This window comes from Pituophis catenifer, unplaced genomic scaffold, assembly GCF_029215685.1.
Source record: "Pituophis catenifer annectens isolate HBS135680 unplaced genomic scaffold, rPitCat1.0.hap2 SCAF_6, whole genome shotgun sequence".
Lineage (NCBI taxonomy): Eukaryota > Metazoa > Chordata > Lepidosauria > Squamata > Colubridae > Pituophis > Pituophis catenifer.
Window position 1 is genome coordinate 65,638,398 of NW_027256886.1, and position 20,191 is coordinate 65,658,588.

General features: G+C 34.2%; 1 protein-coding gene across 1 annotated transcript in view; it reads right to left on the reverse strand.

The window, feature by feature from the left end:
* CC2D2B (coiled-coil and C2 domain containing 2B) overlaps positions 1-15,801 on the reverse strand; it is a 47,936-nt gene extending 32,135 nt beyond the window's left edge. Inside the window, exons 1-10 of the mRNA XM_070945500.1 lie at positions 15,658-15,801; positions 15,390-15,511; positions 12,954-13,131; positions 11,204-11,351; positions 10,167-10,314; positions 8,412-8,550; positions 7,422-7,622; positions 6,546-6,638; positions 3,258-3,352; positions 2,506-2,676 (exon numbers count right to left, since the gene is read on the reverse strand). Coding sequence (XP_070801601.1) covers positions 2,506-2,676; positions 3,258-3,352; positions 6,546-6,638; positions 7,422-7,622; positions 8,412-8,550; positions 10,167-10,314; positions 11,204-11,351; positions 12,954-13,131; positions 15,390-15,511; positions 15,658-15,801 — 1,439 coding nt within the window. The remainder of the gene's footprint in view (positions 1-2,505; positions 2,677-3,257; positions 3,353-6,545; positions 6,639-7,421; positions 7,623-8,411; positions 8,551-10,166; positions 10,315-11,203; positions 11,352-12,953; positions 13,132-15,389; positions 15,512-15,657) is intronic.
* Between the last annotated feature and the right edge of the window lie 4,390 nt (positions 15,802-20,191).

Here is a 20,191-nt window from a genome sequence, read left to right on the forward strand (position 1 = left end):
AAATACAGGAGTTATATAAATGCAAACTATTACCTAGATACTCTCCCCTGTAAACAAAGCAACTGAGAAATACATCACATATTCATTCCAAAGAAATTTTCATTGTCGCATGATTTACATTCTTATGCTTTCATTTCATATATTTTCTCATGATTAGAGATTGCATAAGGATCATTTATTTAGGGCTGGTAAATGCATTAATGTCTAAATTATCTGATACAAGTTTTCTTTCTAGTCTAGAAAAAAAAGGAAGGAGTGTGCAAATAGGTTCCTGCCCAAATTATAGAAGTTTTCTGAATGAAGTTTGGCTCTAGCACAGAACTTGAATGTGGAACAACACAATTAAAATTGTTTAGAGGAGGTTGCTGGGTGCAGTCAGACATATCCGCCCAAATAATATAGACAATACAGAAAAGAGGAGTGAGCATAAATAGGTTTGCTCATTCATTGATTCATTCCTCTATCAGTGCAAAGGAGCTGGTAACTGGACAGTAGTATAGTATTCTTCTGCTTATATAAGTTTCTTATTTCAAAATAACAGGAAGCTTCTGAAATTAATTTTAATACTCAGAAAGTGTTATGGAAATTGCAAAAAAGGATGTGAAGACCATGTTAGTTCTGAGATGACAATTTGAATACTACAGCTTTAGAGAAATTGCATGATCATGAGTAATTCAGGGGAAGGTAAATGAGGAATCAGTTAAATAATGTGGAGATAAGTAAAATATGAGGTAGTAGCACTGTAGGAAATGAAATGAAAAGTTTATTCAAGCCAAGGTTCTCAAAATTGATAATTATTTGTGCTTGACTGCTTGGAAATAATACTGCTTCTGCTTATGTCTAAGTTTAGCATAATGGCATTCCACTAAAGTCAATGAGACTGATCCAGAGAAAACACCTTGAAATGTGCCCCAATACCTATTATGGTTATACAGTATATTATAAATCTCTGATAAAAAATTCTGTTTGCATTACATATAATATTCTAGTAGTTCCAATTATTTCCAGAATAGTAATTCTGAAAGACAGCCATACTTTTCAAATGAAACATTATTTCAAGAAAAAAAAATTCCCCTTTATTTCAAAATCTACCACGCCTTTCATTTTGCAAAGTAACTTGGTTTCTTTTGTGGTTTGTTATTGTTGTTCAGTTACTAAGTTGTACCATATCTGACTCTTCATAACCCCATGGACTGTTTCCCCCAAAATAAGACATCCCCTGATAATAAGCCCAACCGGGCTTTTGAGCGCATGGCAATAAGGCCAAGCACTTATTTCAGGGTTCAAAAAAGTATAAAACAGAATCTTATACTTTTGGGGAAACACAGTATACCATAGGCTATTTTAAGGGCTAACATGATATTGTAGAATATTTGATTTTCATTACGTTTTCTTGGAAATGTTTTTTGCCATTAGCATAAATAATGTGTCTTTTAATTCTGTCTTTCACTTGATGGTATTTAAATTACTTTACTAGTATTGTAGAATTAATGGTTATATTCACAGTGAAAAGAACTAAATTATAAAAGTGGTGGGACTCATGTCCGGGGGGCATGAGTCTGCCTATCGAGATAGGTGGACCAGTTGCTTTCGTGGTGTGGAGACAAAAACTTGATCCTTAACACCAATAAGACCAAAGAGCTTATAGTGGACTATAGAAGGAATAGATCAGATATCCGGCCCTTGCTTATCAATGGAGACTGAGTGGAGCAAGTGGCCAGTTTTAAGTTTCTGGGTATGATCATAAAAGAGGTCCTGATCTGGGGTATTCACATTGCAGCACTGGTCAAAGAGATTATACTACCTGAGACTTCTCAGGAAACAACAACTGAATGAAAAACTGCTGGTGACCTTCTACCGCTGCACCATAGAGAGCATTTTAATTTACTGCATCTGTGTATGGTTTGCCAATTGCACAGTGGCAGATAGGACAGCACTCCAGAGGGTTAATGTCATTGCCCAGAGGATCACTGGTTGCCCTCTCCCCTCTTTGGAAGAGCTTTATAGCTCCCACTGCCTTAAGAAAGTTCAAAACATTCTTAAAGATCCATCTCATCCTGGGCACCCTTTTTTTGAACTTTTACCATCTGGCAGACGGTACAGGATAATAAAAGCAAGGACAGATAGGCTGAAAAACAGCTTCTATACCAGGGCAGTAACTATATTGAATTCTACTGTATAGTGCAATACTAATGCAATATTGGGTTTTCAATTCAATTATATAGAATGTGAAGGATGTGTATTTGTGTTTTATTTTTATAGTTATAATGTACACTGAAGATGACATCTAATTTCGTTGTACGAGGTGCAATGACAATAAAGTAAACTTAACTTAAAAGCACTACAATTACTGCTAATTATCTTGTAGTGTGCATGACTATCTAGATAATCTGCAGCTATTGTAGATTACTGTATTATTGTTTTACTATAGTATCAATGAACAGTCTGTATTTTACTGTGTTACTAAAAAAAAACTTGTTTGCATTCATTGAATATTGCACCTACTTAGAAGCTGGTGCCTTTCTTGCAGGAATATTGTATGCTCTCAATATTCTGATAAGAAGTTTAACATCTCCATCCGAGACTGCCTGGGCTGCAACCTTTCGTCTCTCTTTCCTTTGCGGTTTCAAATGTCTTCTGCGCTCACTTAGTTTGAAAATTGCATTACTCAATTGGCTAGAACAAATGAAGAAATAAAGTTATTTTGATCAGACTGAAAAAGTCAAGCTGATGGCTGCAGCACTGTAATCAAAGCCCTTTTGTATATGAGTTGACTTCACATGCACATACAAAGGGTGGGGGCGACAATCACACTGCTGCAAGTGTCTTCTTGACCCTCTCCCAGTGGATGCTGCTGGTTCCAATTCATGTGGAAGCCCTTATTTGTTCTCAAAGGATTTTTATTATTGCAGTTTACCTGCTAATAACAGGCTGTTCATTGATGTCATAGTGCAAATGATTCAATAGCAGGGAATGGCATTTACCACTTCTCAGATCTTGAAATATATGCACAATTGGTTTTATAAAACAATTTTATTTCATATATTTTACACTATTTACCAGACACCACAAAGCATATCATGTTGTAAAACTGTATTTGTTCTAGTGTTTCAATAATAAACAAGCTCTTTCAGACTATTTTTTTAACCTTTCTATTTCATGTAGTAAGAAGTTTTTTTTAGAATGTTACATTGTTCATATTAAGCATTTGTACCCACCTTGGGCCATTTTAAAATAAATTATTTAAAATTATCTACCTCATTGATATAATTTCTTCATAATCACTCACAAGATCTGATAAATTAAATTTGTGCCTAATGGTCAAAATTTGTTTTGCAACTTGATTTCGCATCTAAAAAAAAACATAGTAAAAAAAAAAACATAAGTTCTCTGTAAAATTTAATCAACATGAGTTTAAGCCAGAAAAAAAATTTATTTAGATGTTGAGGGCTCCTTGGTGCTCTCTCAGCTTGGTTGTTTTCTTGCAGACGTTTCATTAGCCAAACTAGGTAACATTATTAGTGCTAGCACTGATGGGCTTTAAACCATCACACTGCACCGATGATGTTACCAAGTTTGAGTAATGAAATGTTTGCAAGAAAACAATCAAGCTCAGAGACCCTCAATTACAAATGTTCTCCTTTATTAGTTTTTAGATGTTGTTAATGTTTTGGAAGTGCCAGCAGAATACATTTAGAGTGAAATATGTAGTACAGGCATTGCTTGAAGCAGATAGAAGGTTGAGTAAGCATTTTGTTGCTATGTAAAAGGTGCATGTTGTGCTTGAGGATCAAACCATACATACTGTATGATGGCATCAGAATTACTAATTTTTGTCCATGTCTAATCAAATCCTAAATAAGGAAACATATGATATTTAGAACAAAAAACTTTTTGTTTTTAGGGGGAGATATAACTTTTATTTCATTATATTTGTTAGCAAAATCCTTCCTCTTCTGTATTAAATTATGTCAGAAATTAAATGCGTTTGAGAGCAAGAATAACCACCTTAAAAATAGACCTCAAAGTAGGCTTTATATTTATTATATTTATTAAAACTAAATTAGTAAAATAAAGTAACATCTCATTAGAATAATTTGCTATAATTTCCATTTTCCAGAACATTCCATCACTAGACTGAATGTTGGAAAAACAAAGCAAGATAAGAAATAAACTTCAATACAAATTATATTGTGTTTTATTTTTTATTCAGTACAATACAATTTGCACTGAAATTTAGGAATGACAGGAATTGAAAAATTCTTGTGTTGGGGCAGCACAGCTGGATTAATTCTTGTATACAAGATAATTGCTTGAGGTAAAGAAACCAAAACATCTTATTGTATGTAAGATATAATAAGTCTGTATCTAGTCCTAATTGGAACATGCAGTTCTGTGGAAGTTGTGTGATTGTACTAAAATACCCAAGTTCAAGTGAGATTCTACCCAATAGTATATTTAACATATAGTGTCACAAATATTTTGTATAGTTAAGCATGGTTCTGTCCTTTTCCGACTTCTTTTTACTCTGTATATTTATGATACAAATTTTCAAAGCAGGAAAAAGAAATCTATTGGCTTTAATTTAGGCTTGTGATACGATCATTATTTGAAGTACACCTTAATGTCTGAATAGAGTTCTATCAGCTTGGATCCAGTACTGTTTTAAATATTATTTAATAATTAACTATGTGACGAGTAAGTTCTAATGTTTGGACATTAGTTGGTTTATTTTTGTCAGCTTCAGTGAGATGGTTTATCCATTAGAAAAGGCATAAAGAAAAGGCTGTTCAGATATTTAATTTTTAAAAAATGGACATACTAATTTCATCTACATCTTGCTTCTTTAAAATCAGTTATGGAGTGGGAGTGGGAGGTTACTGACTTACGTGGATTATTAGAATTTTAAATAATTGGACTAAGGTAATAGAGTTTCCCTCTTTTCTATAATTTAATTTTTTTTAAAGAAAGAAACAGATATTCGTCTCCTTGTTCTTCCTTTGGTTTTCTAAATTTTTTAAATATTTAGCTTTATCTAATTTCTGCAGATTATTTTCAGTTAGAATAATTTGACTCATTATCATTTTTTAAATCTAGCGTTTATGTCATATCTCCACCAATGTATCTCAGTACATTTGCCAATTTTAAAAAATTACCCTCTCTCGTATTTAACATGAAAAGAAAACCACATTTGGAAAAATAATTAAACCTATTCTTAAAGCTGGTTTGGCTGTATTAAGAATGACCTCTGCTGTTCTAGATGGGTAATTTTTGAAAATAGCATATAACTTCATTGCAATACATTTCCCTTAACCTTGACTGTTTGGGATTATTTTAATGCTTTGCTTTCACTTGCAGATTATAGTGACAAAGTTTACAGACCTCTAATTAAAGAGCATATTAACTTTAAACAAAAATATAATAGTATGTATTTTCAATATCCTGTTATTTTTATGTTAAAAACTAAATGTACCATTTTAAAACTAATTATTTAAATTAGTTTTAAATACAGTATTTATAGAAACATATTTTCTGTTATGGCTTTATGTAGTCTGTTGTTTGGTCTATGATCAATGGCTGACATAATGAAGTTGTACTCTGTTGTACTAAATTAAAGTGAAAAATGTGAGTCTTTATATGAATAGGAATTAATTCTTACTTGGTGCACAAGATTTAAATGAATGTATTTTATACTGTCAATGTTCAGCTTTTGTATTAACAATGTAACTGCAATGCATTACTCTAAGCAATTTGTATGCTGATATAGCAATGTTACTCATTTTATTTCTGTTCCACATGATTTATATATAGATTTAAACCACGGCTCTAAGAAACTGTCTGTATTTTGTTGTTGATGTTATTACAGCAATAATATCTGAAGACTCTTTCTATAGAGGGGCAATTGAAAGCATCCTGTCATATTGTATTACTCTGTGGTTTGGAAGTATTACTATTTCAGATAGGAAGGCTGTGCAGAGACTTGTGAGGATGGCAGAAAAGATTATTCGATTATGTTCACTTCCTTCTATTCAGGACATGGCATATAAGTGCTGCTTAACCAGGGTCTGCAGTATTGTCATGGATGCTACACAACCTCTCCATGACCAATTTTCTTTGTTACCTTCTGGGAGGAGGCTTCATGCTATCCGAAGCAGAACAACTAGATTCTGCTTCGTATAGCTTTGTACCATATAGTATCAAGCTTGCCAATTCTCAAGACTCTTTTTTCTGCTAGGTATTCAAAATGGACTGTGATTAATGTGTGTGTGTGTGTGTGTGTGTGTGTGTGTGTGTGTGTGTGTGTAGCATATGTATATGTGTGTGCATGTATGTGTATGGTTATATTTTCTTTTGAGAGCGGGGATCAGAATTTAATTTTTTAATGTGTGCCAGTGTGTTCACAGAAAAAAGTGACAATAAAGGTTAACTTATTTTAAGACAACTGTCTTTAGGTTTGATAGAAATGGAATACTACATTGTTTTATTTTCAATGCAGTAAGTAGTTTCCAACCATTCATTTTCTAATATATTAAAAACTGTCATACCATCCTAACAAAGTTGGCAGAACTATTTCTTTGTGCAGAAATAGGATCCATATCTGTCATTAACATGTCCTTTTCCAATTGACCTCCATGTTCCTGAAAGAAGAAATGGATTGTTTTTATCAATTAAAAGTACCACTCGGCTGTTTGGCCAAACAAAATATAGCATCTAAGTCACTATATTTATATTCTACCTTCTTGAAAGATATAGATTGTTGTGGTCTTAAGTAACAATTATTTAGCATTTAGAGTAGTACTTTCTATTCATTTCATACAGTGATATCTACTTATTACTATAGAAATCTAATATTTTAGTACCTCAATTTATGCTGGTATATAATTTAAGTATTTGAAAATATCCCACCCCTTGTTAATCATATACTGTAACTCTTATGACACTTCTTACTGTGAGGATTGAAAATAGAATGAATAAATAGTGTAACTAATGCATGCAAGGTGTAAGAAAAATCAAGCAAAAGGAATCTATGTTGATCCATGAGAAAAACTGAATGTGTAAAAAGCTAAGCCCTAGGTCTATCAATTACAGAGTCACTTCATGGAATTTTGTTGGCATTAAATGGAGTGGTTTCCATTTCCTTCTTCTGCTTTTTTTTTTCTCAACTCCCCAATCTAATTGCTCACCTTTCACTGTGATTCTTTTAAATGCTCAGCTGTATTTGTGTTGCATCTGTACAAAGCCATTATCAGAAACCCACCAAAGAAGCTTGGTGTGGCTCCCAACTTCCCTTCACTGCTATAGCATCACTGAGAACCAGGCCAACATCAGTTAGCTTAGGCATTGGAAGAGATGAAAGTAGAACATTGTGTAAATGCACAATGTAAAATTAAACTTCAAAATTTGTTTTTAAAGTAAAATACCTGAAAAGTTGTGTCTGGAATTTCTTTGTCAAAGAGAGGAATTTGTTGAAAACAGTAGAAGCCCAACTGTCCTAAATTCCTAAGCTGTAACAGCCGGAAACGTTTGCAATTTTGAATATCTTCTGCAATAACAAAGTTAAATTCTTGCAGTTGTTCAAGGCGAAAGTGTTTTGAATCACTTTTCTCCTGAGACTGTGCATACTATTAGAAAATAATAAATATAAGTTGGGATAATTTTGGTAAATACAACCAATAAATACAAAAACTACTGCTATGAATATTGTTCACATGCTGAAGAGGAGAAAATATAATGAAATCTGTAAAGACTTTGCTAAATAAGCATAAGGAGAGCTAAATTGTTTTGGAAAAACAAAGTTATTCAGAAAATAATTGACTTTTTTCTTTAAAAAAATTAGATATGTATGTATGGTAATAGTAGAACTATTGGTAAATGCTATGAAAACTTTTTTTTTTTTTTTTTTAATTTGATTTATATGCCGCCCTTCTCCGGAGACTCAGGGTGGCTTACAATGTGCTAAGCAATTTTTTGTTGGCAAACAAAAGTCAGCATCTAAACGTAGCGTCTAACATTTCCACATTTTAGGATTATACTGTTTCTGTCTATAGAACCATGTAACTATTATAGTTAATAGATATCTATACTTCAAATACATATTTATCCTTCCATTTAATTCATTTTATAGTTACCTAAGCTATGAACTAATCACTACAAGTATTTTGAGTGTCGGTTCTAAACATGGTTCTTTTAAAATTAATAAATAAGCTATAGGATCATGAAGACTTAAAAAGGAACAACATATACAAACTTTTTAGTTATCAAAAATTATCAAAATCCTGAGTTAGTTTCTTGATCAGTGTTTCTAAGTCCTTAATTTATTATTTAGAATAAAGAAGATTCTATTATTTAACATTTATTACATAGTTTCTTTCAGAGAACTTGAAACGTCATTACAGAAATTTCATCATTACCATAATTAACTCAAACAAATCTGAGTAGTAAGGATCATTCGGGTCAATATTTATGTCTTTTGCCCAGTCAATTAGTTTCTGGATATCAGAATGCCACCAAATTCCTGTCCCTTTTCCTGAACTGATATTCCTTGGTACACTAAAACAAAAGCAAAAAAATTAATATGAAATAACAGTCTCATTATGATGCCACAATGGGAAAAAAGGAACCTTTGTGAAAGAATATAGACTTATTTTAACTGTTTAAAATAGTCACTGTGTATGAACTGCAAGATGTATTCCAGGACTTTAAATCATACACTCAGCGCTACTAATTTAAGGATGTAGAAACAGGCCTTAAATCATAATAGTGTGGAAAAGACCCTTAAAAGAAGTCAATAGACACCTGAAATGTAGGCTACTGGGAACAAAATTGTGCTGCACCTAAAGAATTTAAGAAAGTAATCATTTCTAGGAATAAAAGTGTGTTCCTCTTAGCTTTGGGCAAGATATAAATTAATGGATGGTTTTAGGAAAATTTTGTAGTAATAATAGCTATGACAATAAGCTGAACATGTACATTGTATTGGGAATATTGGTCTGTTCTCATTCTGAGGAGAAGCTGTGATCTACACTCTGGCATAGGTCCAAAGTGGGAACATTTCATGTCAGGTCCAGCTTAAGGCTCAAGGACCACTGGCCCTCCAAGGATGGATATTAAGCATAAAGCAAATTAACATATGACATACTTACAACTGGCCATCCATGATAGATTCCTAGCTAGTTATCTGGAGACAGGTTATGCCATAGTAAGAAGATTAGTAATACATGTCATCTATGTCCAAGATCTATACAGTACAAAAACTCAATGCCAACATTTTCCCACTTTCCGAGCAAACTCTGAAGTGCATTACAGAAAGTCTTCACTAACCAACCACTCATTCAGTGATGGTTTGAATTTACAATGGCACTGAAAATAGAGACTTATGACTTGTTGTTGAAGTTACATGATTGTGATTCAGGTGCTTGTCAAACCATGCACATATACAATGATTGCAATGGCCCATGGTCATGTGATCACTATTTACAAAGTCAGTGAAGAAGCTGGAAAGAAGTCTCAGTCACATGACATCAATTTAACGATCTGCAGTGATCTGATTAATGACTTCAACTAGAACTGGCATTGTAAATCAGTGCAATAATGTAACATCACATTTAGTGACTGCTTAATAACTAACTTAATAACTTAATAACAAATTTGCCAGGCCCTATTGTGGTTGGTAACTATCTGTATTTATATCCATTTCATGTTTCCTCCATGCCTATTTAATTGGACAGGGTCATGAGAAGCTATGAGTTTTCAGAATTCCAATAAAATTAATAATAATAAAATGCTTCTTGGAATTGAGGGAGTGGGTAGGAAACTTGTAGAAATAGCCAGGCATGGCTATGCTAAGCCAAAGCCTGCAATTTGTAACTATTTCAAACTGGACTGCAGAAGTAATACAGATATATGCAATTAGATTAGCTTCATTCTATCAGCCTGGTTTCAAGATATAATTCACATGATTACTGAGGCAAAAGCAAAAATAGGTATTTCCTCAATTTATGAAAATACACAATCTATTTCTATGAAGACTTAGAACTCATAGATTCCTTGCAAGACAAAGAAAAGAGATGCATGGCATGGTAGTTTGTGCATAACAGGGAAAAATAGATTGTATAGATATTTTTTTACAAAAGCAAACAGTAAAACTAATACATAAATATGATCACCTGTTGGAGGAAATAAATGCATGTTGAATAGTAGGAGCCAAAGGAATTCCCTTGTCATTAACTGTCCAAGATAAAGAATACATTAATTTTCCTGATGTCATAATACATAATTCTTCTGTTTGATTTTCACCAAGGAAAAAAGGAACATCTACAATATAAACATAACCAAAACAAACATTATTGCAACACCACACTTTTATTTCACTTTAAATGCCACATATTCATTGGTTTATATAACTTTTAGGTGCTAACTTCTGAAACTAATAAATAGACTGCTTGCTTGTTATTGACAAATCTTTGGAGCTTAAAATTAGGGCCAAATTAGTCACAATAAAATGGATCTGGCTGATAAAAATAGGTATATGAGCATCTGCTTTTAAATGGTTCAGAAAAACAAAGATGCTTCATCTCACCAATCATAGCCTTATAGTCTGTTCCCACACATATTTGAAATATACTTCAGCTAGCAATAAAAACACGAGGACCACTAATTTACTAAGGTTTCTTCCTTAGCACAAATAATTATTTGAGATATATTACTAAAAATTAATGGAAATAAAAAAACCCAAATCATTTCAAAAGAAGGGCTTTGAAAAAAATTGCTACATTTGGTTATAAGCACTTTTTAAAAAATGTATCTGAACCCAAAGATATTATGCTTGTCTTCAGCCTTAGTATGTTTTCAGCAATGCTAGTCTTTCACGGAAGCTTCTTCTTCTTTACAGGTGTCCATTGCATGACATGGTCATTCTAGGAAACAGTACAAAGCAGTCCCATCTTTGTAAGAAGCCCAGAGTCACTGTGAATGAACAAGTTATTTTTACCAATAAAAAAAGGAAAAGGGAAAACTCAGAGGCATCTTTTTCAAAATTATACTTAATCCTTCTCTGCCTCTAAATTTAACACCAAATACTTCTTTTGTTTTGTATTTAAAATTTGGAGAGAAAAAAACCACAGTGAAACTGAAAATCTGCCTTGTAAAAATATACAGTGAAACAGAGTAAGTAATTTGAAGAAATATTACTGTAGTAACTTACTGCTTCCCACTGCTCCATCTGAAGGTTTAACTTGCTGTTCACAGCTAAACTCTACTTCATCCAAGACATCCTTGCTTTTCAAAATACAGTTATAAGGAAGAGGTAAGTACACTTTGGCCAGCAACATGTTTTTATTTGACTCCATAATCTACAATATATCATATAATATAAAACTGTGTCAAAGAGCCTTGGTACTACAGTGGTTTAAAGCACCCTGTTATTAACACAGCTGCCTGCAATTTACTGCTGGTTCGAATCTCTCCAAGGCTCAAGGTTGACTCAGCCTTCCATCCTTTCTAAGGTAGGTTAAATGAGGACCCAGTTTGTGGGGGCAATAAGCTGACTTTGTATAAATATACAAAAGTATGAAGGCTATTGCTTAACGCACTGTAAGCCGCCCTGAGTCTCCGGAGAAGGGCGGCATATAAATCAAATTAAAAAAAAAAAAAAAGAAGAATTGAAACAAATAAACCAAAGTAAAAAAAAAAAAGAAAAAGCCACAATAAAAATATTTTATATAGATAACCTGTAAGGTTAATATTATAAATATATGTATCTAGACCTAAAAGGATTTTTTCCCCATGAGTTGCTTCTACATAAGCAAAAATAATTTAGTATAATGTGCTAAATTTTTGGAAGATCAAGGTACCCATTTTCCCACTGCTGAGTAGCTTTGGGTCATTTGTTCTCCCTCATTCCAACCTACATCATGGGGTGCTGGTTGTTGTGAAGAATAAAATTAGAAAAGATTGCCATGTATATTGACTTCAGTTCCCCCCCCCCCAAAAAAAAACATAGAACAGAGAAAGAAAGCAAAATAGAATGCAATCAATAATAAATAATAGCTAGGGCCAATCAGTTTTTCAGACAGAGGGCAGCATTGCATGATTATACACTATAGTGAAGGCACAATGTTGGTATAAATACTAAAAAATTTAAAATGTAAGCAAAATCAATGTTTTGAAATCAGGTGTTACCAAAAAAGATTCACAGGACATTGCTACCTCATGAAATTATGCCCTTTTGGGGGGGAAGCGTTATTTTTAATTTTGGAGATTCATGGATACCATATAAAGAGACCACAGACATTGTAATGTCAATCTACAATGCACATTTGCAAAAGAATGACTGGCCTAATCTCCTGGAATGTATAGGTTACTAATCACACAGCACATTACAGGTATTCCTCAATTTATGACCACAATGAACCCAACATTTATGTTGTTAAGTGAGAAATTTGTTAAGTGAGTCTTGACCCATTTTACGACTTTTCTTGCTTTTTAAGTGAATCACTGCAGTTGTTAAATTAGTAACACAGATGTTAAGTGAATCTGGTTACCCCATTGATTTTGCTTGTCAGAAGGTGATAACATGAGTCCAGGACACTGCAACAGTCATAAAGGTGAATCAGTTGTCAAGCATCCAAATGTAAATAATGGGACCATGAGGATGCTGCAACAGTCAAAAGTGTGAAAAATGGTCATAAGTATTTTTTTTCCATTGTAAATTTGAACGGTCACTAAGCGAACTGTTGTAAATCGAGGACTACCTATATCTTTGCAAACATTATGGAGCACACAGTAAGTTCATTCAACAAGCATGTCAACTACATGCTCATTCTGAAATAAAATAGTTAAATATAAAAATTCCCCTCAAAATAATAGGAACAGAACAACATCCAATTAGATGAAGGTTTTGTAAAGAGAAGATTATTAGGTTTCAGATGCAATATTCGCATCTGCATAGATACCTCTAGCTGAAGGGATTCAGACCAGTTTAAAATCTGAATTATAAAATGTTGTTGGAATATAACTTTAAAATCATCACGAAGAGAAAACTCAGGAGTGCAAGAGACCAATTTATTATTGTAATATATTTTAATAAAATATTTCTCCATTTTGACCTTTTCTCTTCTGTTCTGTTCTTCACTAAAAATGAACAAATTAAAAGTTAGTATTTTATTTAGCCATACTGCCACGCAAAAGAAACTACACATAAATTTCTGCAGAAAAAAAATGAAGCATGCATTTACAGGTAGTCCTTCACTTACGACCACAGTTGAGCCCAAAATTTATGTTGCTAATGAGAAATTTGTTAAGTGAGCTTTGCCCCATTTTACGACTCTTCTTGCCATATTTGCTAAGCGAACCATTGCAGTTGTTAACACGGTTGTTAGGTGAATCTGGCTCCCCCATTGACTTTGCTTGTCAGATGATTGCAAAAAGGGATCATATGACCCCAGGACAGTGCAACTGTCATAAATACGAACCAATTGTCAAGCATCCGAATGTAAATCACTTGGGGATGCTGCAACAGTCATAAGTGTGAAAAATGGTCAAAAGTCACTTTGTTCAATGCCACTGTAACTTTGTACGATCACTAAATGAACTGTTGTAAGTTGAGGACTACCTGCATACATTTGCTAGACTGAGCTTCTTACCCTTAAAACAATGTGTAGAATGTTAATGTTACAGTGTAACATTAAATTATATTTAAGGTTTAAATTTTCAGTCTGAATTTCAACCCAATTTTGGCACAGGGACACTTTGGTCATTCCATTGGACTATCTGTACCCAGAGACACAGCAGTTAACATTCCTGGTTTTGATACATGTAGTCCTCAGATTATGACAGCAATTGGGACCAGGATTGCCATCACTAAGTGATGCAGTTGAAAAGTACAATGTCATGTGTGTTGTGGTCCGCCAGCAGCCTGCAGAGCTGGCAGCGGAGTTGGACAGTGAGGAGGATGGGGAGGACCATGGGCCAGTCCTGGAGTCTGGGGAAGGCCCGGACAAGGGCTCTGCGTCAGAGGCAGAGATGGGGCGAAGGTCATCTGGGAGGAATGCACTGACTCCGGAGCCTCCAGAGGCGGACAGCAGAGAGGCAGAGGAACAGGAGGAGCCTGTTCCTAGTGCACACATGCGAAGAGCTGCCAGAAGACAAGAGCAGCTGAAGAAAAAAGGACAACTCGGGAGTAAGGCCAGAAGATGATTGGCCACTCCCATAAGGCTTAAAAGAGCAGCAATGAGCTGTTGGTTTCTTTGTAGAAAAGCAACATTGATTCCCGTGCTTCTTGTCAGCATTTCTTGAACTTTGTGGGGATTTTGCCAAGAAAAGTGCTTGGCAGGTTGCCAAAGACATCAAAGGTTGGTGATAAGGCTGAGGGACTGGTTATTAAGAACTTTGTTTTGGACTAAGCTGAGAATGAATTAATTCTCAGCTGTTTTAATAAACTAAGTTTGTTGAGGACTCAATTGTGTTTGGTAATCACTACTTGTGCCTTGGTCACGTGACTGCATTGCTTAGTGATGGAATCCTGGGCAATCCCAATTGCTATTGTAATCCCAAAATACATGGATCATTAAGTGGAAAGAGGTGAGAATCCCAGGTAAAGATACATGGATGGGGCTGCAGTGCGGAGGTGGAAGGTTGCCACAGGAAAAGGCCTGGGAGGGCCAGCAAAGGCTGCAGGTGGGCAGAAAGGTTACCCTGATGGGAGAAAAAGCAGAAATGATTTACTTGAGTGACTTGTAACCTTCCCTGCCAAATTCCCTATTGACTTTGTTTATGAGAAGCTGGCACGGAAGGTTGCAAATGGTGATCAAGTGACCACGGTATTATATTTGTGAGTTGGACATCTGAGTACCCAGATTAAAATATGTTATTTTAAAATTTAAAATGAAATATGGCTATTTCTGCTGACTTCCAGCAGTTCAATTCTCACTGGCTAAAGGTTGACTCAGCCTTCTATCTTTCCAAGGTTGGTATAATTAGGACCCAGATTGTTGGGGGCAATATGCTGACTCTGTAAACCACTTAGAAAGGGCTGTAAAGCACTATGAAATGATATATAAATTTAATTGTTATTGCTATATCCATGTTTTTCAACATTGCTGTCACTTTGAACAGCCACTGAACAAATGGACATAAGCTGAGGACTAGTTGAACTATTAACCACAGTCTTTTCTGGAGAGCTTGAATGAACTTCAGTTCAGTTGTGCTGCTCTGAGTTCTACCAGAAGGTGATACCAAGAAAGACCTATTCTATAGAAGATTGCAATGTAAGGTGAGGTAGAGGAAGGGAGAAACCATTTTATTTACAGATGCCAAAGGATGTATCTGCAATTAAAAATAAATTTAGCCATTGAAAACTGAAACAAAATAGAAAAAAATGTGGAACTCACAGTAGGCATAATTTTGCTGGTGTTATTTCTGATATAAAGGTCATATGAGGGATGAAAAATGTTTTCTTTCCTTCTCTAGGGTCTGTTAAAAGTTGAGAGGTACAAACAGAGTCCAAAAAATCCTAGAATTCAATATTAATATTTTGATTTTAATCAATATTATCTCAAATAATAATATCTGCATTTGTATTGCTTTTTTTTCAAATGCATTTTATAAAAATTTCTACACAGGTTTACACATTTTATTGTTTATTGTTCCTTTGCTTACCTCTTTTTCATCATCTTCTGATATTTTGGCTAGATAGTCATCCAATTCAGAATTATATGTTTGCCTTGAATATGAAAAATATATGAAAAATAAACAACAGACATTCAGGAGTACACAGTTAACAGTGAGGTCCAAGTTATACATTACTTTCTCCCCTTATTTTTAGTAAGGAAGGAGAATACAATTAACAATGGAAAAGTGGGAATAGTCTTTTCACTGTCCTTCATATCCATTGTAAAAAACTGCAGCTTCTAATGATGATTTTGCATTTAAAAATGCCAGCTATCGAAAGACACACCCAACATAGTCCAAGGTAAAATATAAACTTGATTAATTATTTAATACTATCACTAAATTATAGTCTGGGAAGCAGCAGTGTATGATTAACATATTGCTGTAGTCACCCCAGGCTGTAAAGGATTTTAAGGCCACAAGGTTATGGCATTTGGTGATAGCACATAGCCTAGCCGCTTCTATAAAATTCTGTGTGCCACATCATATTCTAGCAATAAACAACTGCATTTTCCAGTAATGTTTCAGAGCCCCCAAATTCAAATTAGCATGGCCTGTTCATAAGTATAATTTAATGCAAAATGAAGAAACCTGAATTCTCCACCTTCTCCAATTTATCATTCAGTGGTATTTTTAATTTTTAGTATTTTACTTGACCTTTTCCCTCCCCTGTGAGATTGAGTAGTCCAAAGCAACCCAATTATTTGGACAATTAGTTGGACTCTCCCTAATCCTTGTCCATCATCTTAAATAGCACCACTTTGGCTCTATCAGTTCTCTCAATCTTCTATTGTGTATCTGGGAAGGGCACTTAAAACTCAGGAGCATTTGGTTAAAAGTGGTTTCCTATTCCATCTAAATCAACATACTACAATTAGCATTAATTATGGCTTATAAAATTAAATTATGAAATAAGCCATACATTTAGACTAAACCATAATATTCAGAAACACCTTCAATATTCAGATATTATGTGAATAAAAATTAGCAGCCATTTATAATCCGTTTCTATTGAGCTTTCCAGAGATTTCTCTTCATATCAGGCCAAATGCAGATTTTATGTCTTCTAGGCTTCTTGTTAATTTAAAGATACATATTTTTTCCAAGATAATTGACTATTGCTTGGACATTGCCATTGCTATGATATTATTTTTTATAGAGAACTAATACACAAATTCTAATTGCATTTTGATTGCCTTATATACTTAACTTTGAAATTGAATCTTTATAGTTGTACTGGTAAAGCCTTGTTGTCTGCGTAAAATCTTCATCTGCTTCCACATTTTCAGCATATTTTGTATTAAAGAATAATCTCGTTGTTGTTCCTTGTCATATAATATTTTAGTATTTCTTTTTTAGAATGAATATAGGGAAGAAAAATGACAAAATTACAGTGAGAATTCTACTTTTTAAAGGCACGATAAAAACAAAACATAAATTTCTCTGTTTGGAATGCAAATACACCAAAAACCTTTTCTTATAAACTTATACAAAGTACAGGTAGTCCTCAATTTATGATCACAATTGATCCCAAAATTTATGTTAAGTGAGAATTTGTTAAGTGAGTTTTTCTCCATTTTATGACATTTCTTGCCATAGTTGTTAAGTGAATCACTACAGTTGATAAGTTAGTAACCTGCTTGTTAAGTGAATCTGCCTCCCCCACTGAATTTTCTTATCAGAAAGTCGCAAAAGATGATCACATGACCCCGGGACACAGCAATGGTCACAAATATGAATCAGTTGCCATGCTTCTGAATTTTGATCACATGATCCTAAGAATGCTAGAAAGGTTGTAATTGTAAAAAATGGTCCTAAGTCACTTTCTTCAGTGCCGTTGTAATGTTGAACGGTCACTAAGTAACTGTTGTAAGTCGAGGACTACCTGTATAAGTGTCTTCTTATGAAAAGGGAGATACATCACAAAAAATAAAAGATTATCTGAGACATTTAAAAAATCACTATTGTTTAATGAAGATCTTGAATTTCCATCACACTTAAATTTTCAACATTCGAATACAGATCATGAGATTTATTTAATATTAAAATTAATATTAGTGAGACTTCCAGGAAAGTAATGGTGGACTGAAGGTGATGGCAATGGAATGACGAGCTGGCAAAAGGATCAGTGCCTCAAAATTCCTCTTTGGATAAAAGGGAAGACCTGAGATTGCCTAGAAGCAATCCATATGGAGCTTCCTCATGAGGAAAGAGTAAAACAGTGTTCTTCAGTGGTTTATAGAGCTCTGGGAGCTGAGGGAAGGGAAGATCAGCTTTGCCCAAGCCAGGGTTCAAAAAAATTTTTTGTTTAAATAAACAGCAAAAGAAGGATTAGAATGTTGATTATGGAAAGCTAGAAACAGACTAAGGGGATAGATGAATTGGAAATAAGATTTTGAAATTAATTATAAGAATCCTTCCTGTGGGCTGTTTAAAATCCTATTAAAATATATGAAGAATTTGAATCTAAGTAAAAGAAGTCTTCCCATGAAAAATTTGAATCAGAAAAAAGCATTTGAGGATACTTTGAAGACTGCATACTAGAGGCAACCAGAAGAAAAAGTTGTTTTTAACCATTTAGTCGTGTCTATTGTGACTTTATAGTCTAGTACACTCCATGCTACTGTCAAGCACAGCTTCTTTCAATTGTGTTCAACTTTGCATCAGATTTATTATCAAGTCAGCATGTTCTTTGCTTGCCCCTTCTTCTTTGTCCACTTCTTTGTCCCCTTCTCCAATGAATTTGCACACACAACATGGCCAGAGTAAATCAGACAGTCTTATGATTTTAGCTTCTAGTGATGTGCTTGGGTTTATACGATTTAACACCTCTCTATAGTTACTGTGGCTGTCTATAGCATATGCAGTAATTTACCTAGCACCATAGTTCAAAGGTGTCAATTCTTCTTTGATCTTCTATTCTTAGTGCCCAACTGTCACACCTATACATTGTAGGGAAGATTATTGTCTAACTAGCCTGCTTTTTGCATTTATATCAATATCTCTGCATTTCCAGATTTTACTAATGGGATAAAATTAATTAACTATTGCAGTGCAACCTAAGGTTATTCTGTGTTTAATTTCAAGACTAGAACTGCTGTTGTAAACAATTTTGGATCCAAGGAAGATAAATTCTTAAACAAATTTCCTCCTTGTTTTTAAATGTCTCATGACATCTGCAGTTGTTGTCATTATCTTTGCTTTCCTGATATTAAGACTTAGTCCTACTTTTTCACTTTTGTCCTTGATTTTCCAGATCATTTTTCCAGATCTTCCTTATTTTCAGCCAATAGTGTATGATTATCTGTGTACCTCAAATTATTTATGGTTCTTCCTCCAATCTTCACCACAACGTCAGGCAGTTCCAGTTCTAATTTTCGTATAATCATTTCAGCATACAGATAGAACAAAAAAGCAGAGAAAATACATCCCTGTCTAACTTCCTTACTGATCCTGAACAAGTCTGTGTCACCATAAAGTGTTCTCACTGTTGCCTCCTGATCAGTGTAGAGCAGGGGTGTCAAACTCGGAGCCCACAAGCCGGATGTGTCACATGCTGGCCATGCCCACATCCAGTTTAATTAAGGGAAAAAAGTTGTGATACGTCATGTGACACAGCTGTGATAACGCGAGTTTGATGCTCCTGGTGTACAGTGACCTGATGAATCTGATCAGGTGGGCTGGGACACTAAGATCATGCAAAACTGCCCATAGCTTATTGTGTTCTATAGTCAAAAGCTTTTCTGTAGTTGATAAAACACATATACATATTTTTTTGATATTCACATGCCTTTTCCATAATCCATCTAACATTGGCAATGTGATCTCCAGAGCTATTCCCCTTTCTACATCAGATAACTCTTAATTGATGACATTCTGTAGTCTTTGTTTAGTGATCTTTAACAAAATCTTGCTTGCATGAGAAATCAATGAAATCATGCAACAGTTGGAGCAGCCTCTGTCAACATACTAACACAGAATGGAGAAAGGTATTTTAATTTGTGAGAAAATTCAGGGACATTTGGGAACAACCCACTCATAAATTTCTTTTGAAATTGTCTGCAACTATAAAAATAGTTTTAAAAGAGGAGACAAAACCGGATACAATTGAGAATGAGGCTTTCAATTCCACAAGAATTGAAAAGCTGTTTGGGGTTTGGATTTAAAAATGACAAGTTACAAGAATGATATGGAAAAAGATGTTACACTGGATTTACAAATAAAACCAGCTGTTTTATCATCAAAACAAGAGACAGCATAGTCCAGATCTGGATTGTGGGAAGAGGAAGAGATTTAGGATAACTACTCCCTAGAGTCTCCCAGGGTTTAGGGTAGGGTAATATAGGATTAGTCTGGCAAGATTCTGTCCATATGGTATAAGGAAATAAAGAATTGTGCTATGATGTTCTTGGGCTAGGCCTGACAACAGTATTGAATAAGGATTTAATCTAACTTTTCATGTCTATCATTAATGCTATAGGCTAGCTTGAAAATAGATTTCTCATGTCACATCTGGTTGGAC